The 16,201-nt window shown below is 46.8% G+C and overlaps 1 protein-coding gene across 1 annotated transcript; it reads right to left on the reverse strand.

The window, feature by feature from the left end:
- Window positions 1-218: 218 nt before the first annotated feature.
- LOC143809754 (uncharacterized) lies at window positions 219-2,317 on the reverse strand. The gene is made up of 2 exons (XM_077292773.1): window positions 1,536-2,317; window positions 219-1,414 (listed from the first exon to the last, which is right to left on the reverse strand). Exons 1-2 carry the CDS (start codon window positions 1,730-1,732, stop codon window positions 481-483), a joined length of 1,131 nt encoding a protein of 376 aa, XP_077148888.1. The 5' UTR covers window positions 1,733-2,317; the 3' UTR covers window positions 219-480.
- Between the last annotated feature and the right edge of the window lie 13,884 nt (window positions 2,318-16,201).

Raw genomic sequence — 16,201 nt, forward strand, 5'->3', positions numbered from 1 at the left:
CAAATGGAGAGTGCTACTAACTGCCATTAAACTGCAGACTGAAACTGTCGATGATGTGGTCAAAGCGTGCGTTGTCCTGCATAATTTTGTTCTATCAAAAGAACAAGTTTCCCTGGAGGATAATGTTTCAGAAAGCACCTTACGGGATTACCAAAACCCCACTTTTCGCAGTCCAGTTGCAGTCTGCAGAATGCGGGACAGTTTTGCAGACTACTTCATGTCTCCTGCAGGATCAGTTGACTGGCAGTATGAAATGGTGTAAAAAATTTATTTATTTTTATACTTGTAAAAATACCAATTTTTGTTTGCATACAAAATCTTTGTACTTTAATGCAGCATTGTATGTTTTGCAACGGTACCCTTTAAACACTGTTAATGTTACTATTGCCATAACCTTGGTGACTTAAAAAATTAAAAGAAAAAAAAAAAGAAAGACAATAAAAAAAATTTTAAACCAAAAAACTGTTTATTTATTGACTTTTACAGATTCTCATAGTTTTGGGTGGAGATAGTAGCGGAGGGGCTGACAGGCGGGCGGACCACGTCGAGAGTGGGGGACAGGACATCACGGGGAGGAACAGAAGTGGAATGGGTGGTGAAAACATGAGGTTGTGTAGAGAGTTGAGGTGCAGATGTGGTGTGTGTGAGGTATGAAGGTGTTGCTGGGATTGATAACGGAGAAGTTAAAGGGGAAGAATGGAAGGGGGACGTTAAAAACTGGGAAAGACTAAGGGGGGAAGGAACAAATGACGAAGGAGTAGAATGGACGGGAGGAGGACGTACAGGAGGAGGACGGATGGGAGGATAGACGGTGGATTGAGAGGGGAAAGGTGTTGACACATGAAGGGTAGGTGAAGGGGCATGGGATATCGCCTGCGCTAGAGCAGTGTGGCAGCCTTGCATCACATGCATCTGCAGGTCAGGAGTTAGATTTTCCATGTGCCTGAGGACCGCCTGAAAAAAACAGTGCCTTGGTGACTGGTTTGCATCTGATTGCATCCTATCAAGACGACTGCTGAGTTCCAGTATGCTTTTGTTAAGCATATTGTACCCAGCAGACGTTTGCTCACTCAAAAGCTTGATGGCACTGTGAAAGGATGCATTCAGATGCAAAAAGTCAGGCGCATAGCTCCTTTCCTGACCTCTCTGGCGCTGCCGTCCTGACCACAAAGTTGGTCTAGAAGTTGCGGCAGTGGCAGAGGGGTGGGGTAAAGGGAACTCTAACTCATCACCTGCAGCTTCAAGTGACGAAGTCCGCCCTGCTGCTCCAGCGCTGGTGGATGAGGCTGAGGGATCAAACAAAAGGGTAGGTGCAGAAACAGAGGGGTCGACGTGGTCGCCGGTGGCGGACTCTCGAGGGATCGCTCCAGAGGGCTGCAACTCTGATGCAGGCTCCCGAGTGCTGCAGAAAGTGCTGTTAAAGAAGAAGAAAAAAAATATTAGTATCTTTATATTACAATTGCCCTTGCTGCAAAAAAATTGAAGGTTACACATTTTTTCAGTTTGACTGAAAATATGTGGTGTTGAATATTTACCTTCTGCTCAGCAGCGTCGACCGTAGGAACGACAGGGCTCTGGCATGTTTGTATCTGCTCCTGCGTCCTCTAGATCCACTCGGGGCCTGCATCTCCTTATTAAACTCCCTCTTGAAGCGATCCCTGATTGACCGCCACCGCACGATAATCCTGTTACCTGGAAAGAGATAGCAAAAATTGGTTACTATACACCACATTAAATCATGCTAAAATAAGGTTATGAAGTGTGAATACTTACGCGCTAGATCCTGGGCCCCAGCATCGAGTTCCTCCCAGTTATCCATAACAGCACTGCACACTTCCTCCCATAGCCGTCGGGTGATTAACTGGTCAGCATGGCGGCGGTCCGACATGTTCCACAGCGGCTCCCTACTTTGTACTGCTTCGATGAGGGTGTTCACATCGATGCCCTCCTCTTCATCATCTTGTTCGGGAGCACGCTGTGAAGCCTACGAAAAATATAACAATAAAAAGGGAAAGATTACAACACATGAATTTTACATTTTACTACACAACAAAACAAAAAGGAACTTACTCTTCGGCGACCGCCGCGATTATCATTCCGACGACTATGGGAGGTGCTTTGAGGAACTCTATGTCGAGCCCCGGATTGTGAGGACTAATAAAAAAAATGTAAAAAAAAAAATTAATAATGTTCTTAGATCGAGGCATATGTATTGTGTGTGCTGTCATGAATGTTTGTGTTGGGTGTAGTGCATTGTATGTGAGGATCGGTCTGTTCAAAACTTACACTATGCGCTCCCGCTCCTTGTCTTTCTCCACCCTGTCCGTCTCCTTCTGTAAGCCCCTCTGCTTCATATTCCTGTGAATACAGAACACATAAAGGGTTAAAAAACAATGACCATAGTTGTATCACCAAAAAATTTTACAGAACAAAGAAAAAAAAAAAAAATACAATACCTCAGTTTGCTGCTGATGTGCTGGGGGGCTCTCAGAAGAAGACATTATGGTCTTTGCGTACCTCTTGGTCCCAAGTATCTGTAAGTATACAGACAGTTCTAAGCTACTATACACAAGGATAGATGCAGCTGTAGGATTTAACACTTACATCTTTTTTAAAAACTTTTAGATTTCATCCCACACAAAATGAAATTTTTTTTCTAACCGTCATACTTTATATGGTAGATATGCTTGATGCACAAGCTGCCAAACCCTCTAGCCCTGTTTCCCCACCAAAAAAAACCCCCAAGAACCCTTTAAAGCAACACCAAAACTGAAATTGATATGCGCAATGCGCATGTTGGTAAAAGCCACCTATCAAACCTTATCAAAAATGTTCCTCATTCGAACTTAAAATACCAATTCCAAAAATTGGTAATTATGATTACCCTACAGTTTGTATTTTCTAAAACCGGATAACATATTCTATACACAAGATTTGCATTACACATTTATATATATAACCTTTACTGCATGTTTACCCAATATTACATTTATCTTGAAATGAGACTACTGACAGTTTGGTGTAATTTTTATTACTATTTTTTTAAAAATTTTTATTTTTTTTAATGGTACAGGAGGAGCTACACTGCTCTTTATTTGAAATACTATAACATTTGGGATAACAACAAAAATGCAGAACACATCACACATCATTTATACACACACACAAAACACATTTTACACCTCAGCTATAAAAAATAACAGCTTAAATAGTATGAAAAACATATAAACAGGGCAGGCAGGCGCACGCACACAAGCACGCACGCACACAAGCATGCACGCACGCAAGCACGCACGCACACAAGCATGCAAGCACGCACACAAGCACGCACGCACACAAGCATGCACGCACACAAGCACGCACGCACACAAGCATGCAAGCACGCACACAAGCACGCACGCACACAAGCATGCAAGCATGCACACAAGCACGCACGCACGCACACAAGCATGCAAGCACGCACACAAGCACGCACGCACACAAGCATGCACGCACACAAGCACGCACACAAACACGCACGCACACAAGCACGCACGCACGCATGCATGCATGCTGGATGGCAGTACTCACATGGCTGTCTCAGGCAGGGTCTGGCTTGCAGGGCCTCTCTAGCTGGATGGCAGTGCCTGGCTGGCAAAGTCTTGCTGGCAGAGTGTCTCTGGCTTGCAGGGCCTCTCTGGCTGGATGGCAGTGCCTGGCTGGCAAAGTCTTGCTGGCAGAGTGTCTCTGGCTTGCAGGGCCTCTCTGGCTGGATGGCAGTGCCTGGCTGGCAAAGTCTTGCTGGCAGAGGTCTTGCTGGCTGGGTCTGGCTGGGTCTCTCGGGCATGGAAGGGTCTCTCTTGCTGGCTGGTACATTTGGGAATGACCTGTCCTCTTTATATAGTTTTTGGGTTGTCTGGGCAAAGTTGCAACTTTTTGGAGCATGCTCAATCAAAAAAAGCGGATTGAGGCGACGGATCCGCCAAAAAACGTATCGCGACGGATCCGTCGCCCATAGGCACCCATTCAAAAAAAAGGCGGACGCGACGGATCCGCTGCGTTCCGCCTTTTTGCCAGCGACAAAAAACGTTACAAAGTCCGTCAATGTCTAGACAACGTCCGCCAAATATCGACGGATCCGTCGCAAGGCGGATGGAACGGACGACCATCCGCCACAATCCGTCTCTAATGCAAGTCAATGGGAAAATAGCGGATCCGCCCAAAAAAAAAAACGGATCCGCCATTTTACGAAAATGGCGGTTTTTGACTGACGCCGAAAGACTGAAGTGTGAAAGAAGCCTAAGCTGATCACTCTGACATTCAGGAGTATATGCAAATTGCCATTAGAAAAAATTAAGCAGTAGACTTTGGAAAAATTAATATTTGTCTCATTCTCAAAATTTTTGGCCATGACTGTACATTTGGAGACTAAAAATTTCATTTGGCTCCTAACTTTTGCCGCCAATGGCGCCTATGTATTTTTTTTTAGTCTGTAGCCCTGTACTTTTGGTGTCTAAATATTGCGGTTCTTTAATTTTTGTGTAGAGAGACGGCACCGGGAACAGGGGTCGTCATCTGCCAGCACTGGCACAGAGGGCCCATCATCCACCACCAGCGGCAGCCCACAGCCCGGGCCGTCGCGTATGTTAACCATCATTCATTGCGATTTTATTACTGCATACGGGACATTAGAGGGGAGCTGAAATATTGTATACATTACAGATGCGGTTAGGACCAGGCGCGATAGCACCCCTCCACCATCCTCAACACCTCCCTTCCGCCACTTGCCTTCTTCCCCCGGGTCAGCGGTGTTCTCCCCAGAGGCGAGCAGTGGATCAGTTGGTAAGTGACCAAAACTGCGAGCGGTTCCCCACAGTGTGTTCAATTGTTAACCAGATATGTATTTGCTTCCTTAGTCGGTGCGGCACAAGCAAGGGGTTGGGAGGTCAGCAGCTCTTCCGGGGATGAGCAACCGGTGTCCCTTCTCCGTAAGTAGACAGACAGTGGGGAGGGGTTATCGGTGGGATGTCACATTTGACAGCGAGAAAAAAAAGGGTGGCTTCACACACAGCGAGATCGCAGCCAATCTCGCTGCTTAGTGATTATCTCGCTCTGTGTGTGACAGCGAGCAGCGACGGCGCCCCCAGCTGCGCCGTCACTGCCCGCTGAAGAAAGGTTGTACCGTACATAGCCTATAGCCCCCGTCACAGTCAGCGATGCGGGGAAGACGCCGACAGCGAGCGCATCGCTGGCGGCGTCTTCCCCGCATCGCAGGAGCGTCGCTCCGTCGCGGCCATACAAGCCGACCGCGCGGCAGTGACATCACGGGGTCGCGACGTCACACTTTGCAGCGAGATCTGCAGTGATCTCGCTGTGTGTGATGGGACCCCAATGTTCTCACCCTCTGTGACAGGACCAAATTGAGTGTGTAGTAAATCTCAGGGTATGTTCACACATGCGTATTTGCAGCGTAATCTCCGTCCGTTCTGTACGCAGGACAAAAATGTAGTTCACACACTGCGTACGAAAATACGCTGCGTATTTGAACGCAAGTGCGTATTTTGCATACGCAGCATGTCAATTTTAGCACCGTATACGCAACTGATTTTATAACATGGAGTCCCATGGCCCGGCCAAAAACGCATAGAAATGAGGTACAGCAGTTGCGGATGCTACACGGAGCGTAGAAAAAGCTGCAAATACGCCATGAGTCTACATACCCTTACTGCTACCTCTTCTATCCACAGAAACGCCCACCGCGAAAGAGCTGCTGTCCAGGCAAAAGCGCCTGGAGAAGACTTCAGTGCGCCTGCTGGAGGCCGCGACAGAGCTTGCACAGCAGGTCAAGCTACAGGGACACACGCTGCGCCATCTGTTGGCCCACCGCCGTGGGAGGTTTTGATTTTTTTTACATTTTATTTTTATTTTATTTTATACTTCTGAAAACTTTTATGTTATTGTTTATTCCCTTAAAGGTTTGTTTATTTTTTTCATCTTTTTTGCAATAAATGTGTTGTTATATTACCATTATGTTGTGTGCTGATATAATTAACTAGCGGAGCAGGCCAGGGCCAGCCAAGCCAAGGCAGACACAAAAGAGTTGGTTTACCTTTCCATATAGTCTACGCACAAAATGGCTGTCAGCGCAAAAGAGTTGGTTTACCTTTCCGTATATTTTACGCAGAAAATGGCTGCCAGCGCAAAAGTGTTTGCTAACCACCTCCTAAAGTGCCTCCATCTTGTGCGTCCGCTTGCCAGATGCACAAGATGGCTGCCAGAGATGTTTTATACATCATTTTACCAAGTACATAGATAAGCGTTGCTGCATAGCCATAACTATACACAGAAGAAACAAACAACAACTCAAAGATATTTCATACCATTGATGAGCAAGAAAAGATCCGATGAAGACACCTGCAGTATACTGAGTATGGGGTTTCCGGACAGGACGCTCCCGGGAGAAGAGGATCGTAGCTGGCAGAGGGTCGTTCCGGACAGGACGCTGGAAAGGCAGAACGTGAAGATGCAGCTCGCAAAAAATATGGAAAGACTGAATCGCTGTAGAGTCGCGGTTTATATTCCGGGACGTCACATCCTGGGTGTCTCCCTGTGGAGAAAAACGCCTGTCTGGCTACGCTGCAACGCCCCTAGATGTGTGTCGGGTTGGTACACTCCGGCTGTTTGACATGGAGCTATCAAACAGCGAGAACGAGAAGTGAGTCGCCGTTACGTCACTGGATCGCTCCTGCATCGTTCTGGAGTTGCTGTGTTTGACGTCTCTACAGCGACCTAAACAGCGACGCTCCAGCGATCTAGTTTTGGTCGGCTCGTTGTCTATATCGCCGCAGCATCGCTGAATGTGACGGTACCTTTATCTATTTTCTCTAAAGTGGGAGGCCAGGTCATCAGCACAAATGTCTGTGATAGAGGCTTGTGCTTTTGGCCTGAGGAGGGAGTGAAAGGTGTCAAAAAGTTTCTTGGGGTTGCTGGATAGTGAGGAGATCAGGGTGGTGTAGTAGGTCTGTTTGGCGAGGTGTAGGGCAGAGTTATAGGTTCTTAACATAAATTTGAAGTGGATGAAGTGTTCTGGTGTGCAAGTTTTCCCCCATAAGCGTTCAGCACTCCTAGAGCATCGTTGGAGAAATAGTTTGTGATGTGAGCCATGGCTATTTGACTCTGTGTTTGGAGGTTCTGAGGGTAAGGGGAGCTACTTGGTCCAGGGTGCTTCTGAGAGTGTCATTGTGATGTACAGCCAGATCAGGACAGGAAAAAAAGGAGATTGGGGACAGTGATGAGTGTAGGGAGTCTGAAATGTATGAGAGTTAATGGCTTGTAGATTTCTGAATGTATGGTAGGTAGGAGTGTGCTGGGGTGGGCGAGGAATTGTGAGTGAAGGAGAGAATGTTGTGGTCAGAGAGGGGAAGCTTTGAGTTATTTAGGTTGGAGATTGGACAGAGCCGGACAAGGTCAAGCGTGTTACCGTCCTTGTGTGTCTGAGATTGAGAGGCTGAGAGAAGTGGTTAGTGATGGAAGCTGGGATGCAGATGTGGACGTGGGGCTGTTAATGGGGATGTTAGTCTCCCAGGATAAGGGTTGGGAGTTCTGAGGACATAAAGTGCAGCAACCAGGCTGAGAAATGGTCCATGAAGTGGGTGAGTGAGCCTGGGGGCAGATATATGACTGCTACTCCGAGGGAGAGGGTACGAAAGAGCCTGATGGTGTGGATCTCAAATCTCAAAAGAAGGGAATGAGGGTGATGGAAATGGGGGATGACCTGAAAAGTGCATTGTGGGGGGCAGGAGTATTCCAACTCCGCCACCAGGTCTGTTTATGGGTCTCGAGGAATGGGAGAATTGTAAGCCACCATGAGAAATGGCAGCAGGGGCGAGAGGGTCAGAATCCTGGATCCAGGTTTCAGTGAGGGCCAACAGATTCAGAAAGTTGTTCAGAAGGTAGTTGTGCAGGAAAGGAAGTTTGTTACATACAGACTGTGGATTCCAGAGGGCACAACTGAAAGAAGGAGTGCAAGTAATATTAATAAGATTATTATGGTTTCGATGTGAGGTAGGGTAGGGGTTAAGGTTGTTAAGGTTGGGGGATGGTGGACCGGGGTTTGTGGAGATGTCCCCCGAAATCAGTAGGAGTAGAAAGGTAGAGCAAGTAGTTATTGGAATTGTAAGAAGTTTTTTGTGCAATGTGTTTGGGCAAGATGGGTTGAGGTTTTTCAGGAAGATGAGTGCATGGGAGCTGTACATGGGAGAGGTAAGGAGAGAGAGGGGCTAATGTGTATGAGTCATGATGGAAAGGGGATGATGATGCTGTGAGGGTGGATGGCAAGGGAACACAGGAGGGACATCATACTGTGTGTATGTGGGAGGGGAATATACTGGGGACATCATACTGTGTGGGAGGGGAATGTACTGTGGGGACATCATACTGTGTAGGGGGAATGTACTGTGGGGACATTATACTGTGTGTAGGAGGTAATGTACTGTGGGGACATCATACTGTGTGTAGGGGGAATGTACTGTGGGGACATCATACTGTGTGTAGGGGGAATGTACTGTGGGGACATCATACTGTGTAGGGGGGAATGTACTGTTGGGACATCATACTGTGGGGGGATGTACTGTGGGGACATCATATTGTGTGTCGGGAGGAATGTACTGTGGGGACATACTGTGTCGGGGGAATGTACTGTAGGGACATACTGTGTGTCGGGGGGAATGTACTGTGGGGACACCATACTGTTGGGGGGAATGTACTGTGGAGACATCATACTGTGTGTGGGGGGATGTACTGTGGGGACATCATACAGTGTGTGGGGGGATGTACTGTGGGGACATCATACTGTGTGGGGGGAATGTACTGTGGGGACATCATACTGTGTGGGGGGAATGTACTGTGGGGACATCATACTGTGTGGGGGGGGATGTACTGTGGGGACATCATACTGTGTGGGGGGAATGTACTGTGGGGACATCATACTGTGTGGGGGGAATGTACTGTGGGGACATCATACTGTGTGGGGGGAATGTACTGTGGGGACATCATACTGTGTGGGGGGGAATGTACTGTGGGCACATCATACTGTGTGGGGGGAATGTACTGTGGGAACATCATACTGTGTGGGGGGGAATGTACTGTGGGGACATCATACTGTGTGGGGGGGAATGTACTGTGGGGACATCATACTGTGTGGGGGGGAATGTACTGTGGGGACATCATACTGTGTGGGGGGAATGTACTGTTGGGACATCATACTGTGTGGGGGGAATGTACTCTGGGTACATCATACTGTGTGTGAGGGGGATGTACTGTGGGGACATTATATTGTGTGTCGGAAGGAATGTACTGTGGGGACATACTGTGTGTCGGGGGGAATGTACTGTGGGGACATACTGTGTGTCGGGGGAATGTACTGTGGGGACATCATACTGTGGGGGGAATGTACTGTGGATACATCATACTGTGTGTGGGGACATCATACTGTGTGGGGGGGGAAATGTACTGTGGGGACATCATTCTGTGTGGGGGGAAATGTACTCTGGGGACATCATACTGTGGGGGGAAATGTACTCTGGGGACATCATACTGTGTGGGGGGAATGTACTGTGGGAACATCATACTGTGTGGGGGGGAATGTACTGTGGGGACATCATACTGTGTGGGGGGGAATGTACTGTGGGGACATCATACTGTGTGGGGGGGAATGTACTGTGGGGACATCATACTGTGTGGGGGGAATGTACTGTTGGGACATCATACTGTGTGGGGGGAATGTACTCTGGGTACATCATACTGTGTGTGAGGGGGATGTACTGTGGGGACATTATATTGTGTGTCGGAAGGAATGTACTGTGGGGACATACTGTGTGTCGGGGGGAATGTACTGTGGGGACATACTGTGTGTCGGGGGAATGTACTGTGGGGACATCATACTGTGGGGGGAATGTACTGTGGATACATCATACTGTGTGTGGGGACATCATACTGTGTGGGGGGGGGAAATGTACTGTGGGGACATCATTCTGTGTGGGGGGAAATGTACTCTGGGGACATCATACTGTGGGGGGAAATGTACTCTGGGGACATCATACTGTGTGGGGGGAAATGTACTCCGGGGACATCATACTGTGTGGGGGAAAATGTACTCTGGGGACATCATACTGTGTGGGAGGAAATGTACTCTGGGGACATCATACTGTGTGGGGGAAATGTACTCTGGGGACATCATACTGTGTGGGGGGGAATGTACTCTGGGGACATCATACTGTGTGGGGGGGGATGTACTGTGGGGACATCATACTGTGCGTGGGCACATATTGTGTGTAGGGGAATATACTGCTTGGTCATCGTACTGTATGATGGGCACTGTGGAAGTGATACCTGTCTGTGTGGGAACATGCTTCACCAGGAGAAATTTTTCTCTGTGGGTGCATTTCTAGAACAGAGTATGGTTAGGGTATTGGATTAATTTGCCTCTTTCTTCTCATTCAACTTTGAGAGACATGTTCCTGCACCTCCAAAAACATTCCTAGGATTTTACATTTTCTTACCTTCGACTCTGCAAAAACTTACTGTTGCTCTGATTTCATTCTCAACTTGACTACTTCAACTCTACTGATCATTCTCATCTTTACTAAACTCTCCCTTTTCCAATCTATGATGAACAGAAAAACCAAGATCAAATTTGTGCCCAACCCCTACACCGAAGCCTCCACACTGTGCCAGTCATTGCACTAGTTGCCCATCCGCTAGAGTCCAATACAAATATATCACTCTTAAGGCCACATTCACATGTTCAGTAATTTTCTCTGATTGTTCCGCTCCTGGTTTTGGCTTAATCAGAGGAAAAGTATAATAGAAGCACATCACCACTTCTGTATTCTTTAACCTCTCCTGGTTTTGGCTTACAAATACTAATGTAAAATACTGACCAAATGCTGAAGGTGTGAATGTGGTCTAACACAATGCTTTCCACACTTCTGCACCACCCTACATTTCCACCCCAGGGAGGGACTGGGACTGAAATTCCGCCCTGGCAATTTTAAAGCACACAGGGCCATGGTTTTCTGTTCCCCCGAGCCCCAGATGGGGATATTTATTACTAATATTACCTTACCTGAAGAAATCCGTTTCCAATATTTCTAATACTGCTATATAATGTTAAATAATGACAATATTGCAGTATAACAGACAAATATCAACAAACCATAACTAAATATTGCCAGCATATACAGTAGTGATAATCCCACCATACTGATCACTGATCGTAAAATAAAGTTTGTGACTTAAGACTTCTGAATCCTCACAGTGCACACTGTCAGGATTCTCTGGTGTCAGCATTGGAAGCGGCCGTCACGTGCCACAAGTATAGAATTTCCATACCTCTGGCCACATTCCGACTAGACGTACTCTGCTTTGCTAAATTCACTGGTGTTGAGCCGTGCACGTCTAGTCAGCATGTAATTCAAATTGCATGCATGTGGTGACATGACCCGCCGCTTGTGGTCACATGACCCTCCGCTCCTGGCATCTGAGAATCCTCACAGTGCGCCATGCACACTATATGAAGATTCAGAAGTCTGCAGTCACAGTCATTGCAGACTTTGACATCATCAAATCTCGACAACCCCTTTAACCAAAACCTCTGTACTAGGACTGATATTACCCCCATACAGTGACCGTATAATGGTAATATCAGGTCTACACCAGTGCTCTGCAGACCATATGTATATCGATCAGCTATTCACCAGTGACGTCGCACTGATTGTCTTCATTAGTTTTCCCTTTTCTTTTACACTCGGCCCAGACCGCCATGACCTCTACTTCCATCTATAATTTTCCCCCTACTGAAGTCCCAAAGTGGTCTCACCCACTTCTTTCATGACCCCGTATAGAGTATTATACTCCCACATGGTATGATGACCCACAGCACCCCACACAGTAAGATGGCCACTAGGGTTGAGCGACTTTTACTTTTTGGGGGCCGAGTCGGGTTTTGGGAAACCCGACTTTGTCAAAAGTCGAGTCGAGTGAAATCGGCCGATCTTCTTGAAAAGTCGGGGTCGTTGTTCGGCCGAAACACGAAACCCAATGCAAGTCAATGGGGAAGCATAGTCGGCAGTGAGTGGAGGCCAGGAAAACACCTACAGTGCCCATTTTAATGCCAAAAACATCAATTCTTGTTACTTAAGCTTGTCAATCTTAATTTACCTTACAATAATAGGTAGCCATTGAAAATTGGGGGGTCATTTGGCTAAAGTTGTGGGGGGTAGGGCTGGTTCAAGTTTTTAGTGGGCCCAGGAAACGTGGACTACGTCACGGCGGTGGAGCAGTTAGAGGTAAGTATTGCAACGTTGCAAGTGCTGTGATCCTGAGCAAGCAGGGGGTCCCACTCGTTCGCATTGGCACTGGCACAGGGCCCCTCACAGTACGGCGGTGTGTTTGCACGGCGGGGGCGCCTCCCACCGGCAGCGACACTTTTGCGTACTATGAGGGGCCCTGTGCCAGTGACGTCGCCAACGAGTGGGCCCCCCCACCTGATGAAGGAACCTGCACTTTCACCTGCACCTTCCTCTTTGTCCCCGTGTAAGGTGGTATAGTATGCGGGAAGAGGAACCAGACTTTCAGCAGGGTCAGATTCAGGCTGTGTAGAGTGCAAGGGGAATGTAGTGGTCTGGGTCAATGTACCAGCGGGCTAATCTAGCAGTGGCTGGGCAATGGGCAGGATGAGGAGGAAACACAGATCTAGGCCCAAATAATGAAGTGGCCTAAATGCAGTTTAAAATTGGTAACAGGACTAACCAGGCGGCATTGCTTTGTTCAGTGGAGGACAACTGTAATGAGAGGCTGACACAGTGAGTAGGGCCAAATAAGTAACTAGTCTAAATGCAGTTCTAAATTGCTAACAGTAGGAAACAGGTGGCACTGCTTTGTTCAGTGGAGGAGAACACCAAGCAGCGGCAGACACCGTTACTAGGCCCCAACCCAAGTAGTAGGGCAACAAAAGTGTTACATTTAAAAATACTTAATGAGAGCCTGAAGGTTGAAGCTCAGACAAGGAAACCTGGAGGAGAACACCAAGGAGCGGCAGACACCGTTACTAGGCCCCAACCCAAGTAGTAGGGCAACTGCAGTGTTACATTTAAAAATACTTAATGAGAGCCTGAAGGTTGAAGCTCAGACAAGGAAACCTGGAGGAGAACACCAAGGAGGAGGAGAACACCAAGGAGCGGCAGACACCGTTACTAGGCCCCAACCCAAGTAGTAGGGCAACAAAAGTGTTACAGTTAAAAATACTTAATGAGAGCCTGAAGGTTGAAGCTCAGACAAGGAAACCTGGAGGAGAACACCAAGGAGGAGGAGAACACCAAGGAGCGGCAGACACCGTTACTAGGCCCCAACCCAAGTAGTAGGGCAACAAAAGTGTTACATTTAAAAATACTTAATGAGAGCCTGAAGGTTGAAGCTCAGACAAGGAAACCTGGAGGAGAACACCAAGGAGGAGGAGAACACCAAGGAGCGGCAGACACCGTTACTAGGCCCCAACCCAAGTAGTAGGGCAACAAAAGTGTTACATTTAAAAATACTTAATGAGAGCCTGAAGGTTGAAGCTCAGACAAGGAAACCTGGAGGAGAACACCAAGGAGGAGGAGAACACCAAGGAGCGGCAGACACTGTTACTAGGCCCCAACCCAAGTAGTAGGGCAACAAAAGTGTTACATTTAAAAATACTTAATGAGAGCCTGAAGGTTGAAGCTCAGACAAGGAAACCTGGAGGAGAACACCAAGGAGGAGGAGAACACCAAGGAGCGGCAGACACCGTTACTAGGCCCCAACCCAAGTAGTAGGGCAATTGCAGTGTTACATTTAAAAATACTTAATGAGAGCCTGAAGGTTGAAGCTCCGCTTTTTCAGAGGAGGACAGCGTGATTTAGTGGCACAGACAGACAAAGGTAGTATGTGTTAACTAAAAAAGTTGGCTCTATGCAGTTTTAAATTGCTTACAGGGGTACACAGGCAGGATTGATGTGGTCAGTGGCAGACAATTGGAAGGAGGGACCGCAGACAGACTTCCTAGGCCTAAAATAATATAATAGGCTCTATGCAGCTTAAATTTGGCAACAGGGGTACACAGGCAGCATTGGTGTGGTCAGTGGAGGACAATTGGAAGGAGGGACCGCAGACAGACTTCCTAGGCCTAAAATAATAAAATAGGCTCTATGCAGCTTAAATTTGGCAACAGGGGTACACAGGCAGCATTGGTGTGGTCAGTGGAGGACAATTGGAAGGAGGGACCGCAGACAGACTTCCTAGGCCTAAAATAATAAAATGGGCTCTATGCAGTTTTAAATTGGTAACAGGGGTACACAGGCAGCATTGGTGTGGTCAGTGGAGGACAATTGGAAGGAGTGTCTGACACAGTAAGTACTCCCAAAAACAAACTAGATGTTAATGTCTCCCCAAAAAAACCCAAACTTCCCCCCCAAAAAAGGGTGGCATACTTAGGTACAGGGGTGTGCTCCTATGCTGACTTTCAGACATTGTAATTTTGCGCAGAGTATTTACTGGTGTAAATGTAGGACAGGGCCCCTGACTATTTTAACTAGCATCATACATGTCAACAAATTGTTATTTTATCATAAGTCCGTAAACCGTGTTGTGCACACCTCAAAACATACATATTCATACACAATTCCCCATGGAAATAATAAATAGGGAAAAAGAGGCATAGGCAGAAAAAATGGATGGAATAAAAACTTCTCTTTAATACAAAAATTAATACAATACAATAATGTCAAACAGGGGAATCTTATATAAAAACAAACCGCTAGGGACTACATCATAAATAGTGTGATAAAGTAGCAGCAACAATATGAAAAATGTGCAAACAGCAAAAATAAGGCTCTATATATATATATAAGGACCTCTAGCCTAACAATGCCTTATCAAAAAGGCTGTGTATTCGACAATAAATGGATAAGTGGCAAACCTAAATATCCTGAAACACATGTTCCTCAAAACCTATACACAGCCCCAAATACATGGAAGATCCCTTAATAAGGTGATGGCATGCTGAGCTAAATAACAGGTACATACTAAAGGGCCAAGATACTCCAAAGTTGCTGAAATCAGGTATACTTGCAAAAGTGCAGATTATTGCTGGAATAGGGTAAACTTACATAGATATGAATAGATGCGTCCCACCGCGACCCCGACAGCGCCGTTTCGCCAACTGGCTTCCTCACATAAGGGGCATATGCCATCACCTTATTAAGGGATCTTCCATGTATTTGGGGCTGTGTATAGGTTTTGAGGAACATGTGTTTCAGGATATTTAGGTTTGCCACTTATCCATTTATTGTCGAATACACAGCCTTTTTGATAAGGCATTGTTAGGCTAGAGGTCCTTATATATATATATAGAGCCTTATTTTTGCTGTTTGCACATTTTTCATATTGTTGCTGCTACTTTATCACACTATTTATGATGTAGTCCCTAGCGGTTTGTTTTTATATAAGATTCCCCTGTTTGACATTATTGTATTGTATTAATTTTTGTATTAAAGAGAAGTTTTTATTCCATCCATTTTTTCTGCCTATGCCTCTTTTTCCCTATTTATTATTTCCATGGGGAATTGTGTATGAATAACAAATTGTTATTGTCTGTGCACGGCATGGAAGGATTTCAGCGCATAGACTAAACAGTGGTGGAGCAGCGACAGATAATTTTGCAAGTGGTAGAGCACTGTTTTACCTTGGGGAGGACACTCTCTCCTGGCCGGCGGTACAAGCCCAGGGCCCCTCATGTTACAACGGTGTGTCTGACGTTGGGTGCGCGCCACCACCGCCAGAGACACTTCATTGTACTATGAGGGACCCAGTGTCAGTGCCGTCGACCAAAAGTGGGCACACCCACCTCTTCAGACAAACGGCACTCTGACGGGTGCTTGCCACAAGTGGCGAGACCACGGCCCCGTGGGGGGAGTTAGGGCATTTAGGGAGGTGTAAAGATGTCGTATGCTGGACAAACAGCAGCTGCAAATTACGAGATTGGAACAGTCAGTAACACCAGTCCCAAAGCAAGACCTTTTTACAGGAAAGCTAGGTGTCAGCCGGGAAAGGTGGGGCAAAATAATTTGAAATCCATGAGTGGTTCATTTTAATTAAGGTTAGATCATCAACATTTTGGGTAGCCAGACGAGTCCTTTTTTCG

The sequence above is a fragment of the Ranitomeya variabilis genome, chromosome 2, assembly GCF_051348905.1.
Source record: "Ranitomeya variabilis isolate aRanVar5 chromosome 2, aRanVar5.hap1, whole genome shotgun sequence".
NCBI lineage: Eukaryota > Metazoa > Chordata > Amphibia > Anura > Dendrobatidae > Ranitomeya > Ranitomeya variabilis.

What these genes read in the sequence shown, in the direction of transcription:
- LOC143809754 (XM_077292773.1), bottom strand. Translation starts at nt 1,732, where the DNA reads ATGTGGTGTATAGTAACCAATTTTTGCTATCTCTTTCCAGGTAACAGG. An exon ending in TCGACGCTGCTGAGCAGAAG is followed by an intron (nt 1,415 to 1,535) that starts GTAAATATTCAA and finishes CTTCTTTAACAG; the next exon opens with CACTTTCTGCAGCACTCGGG.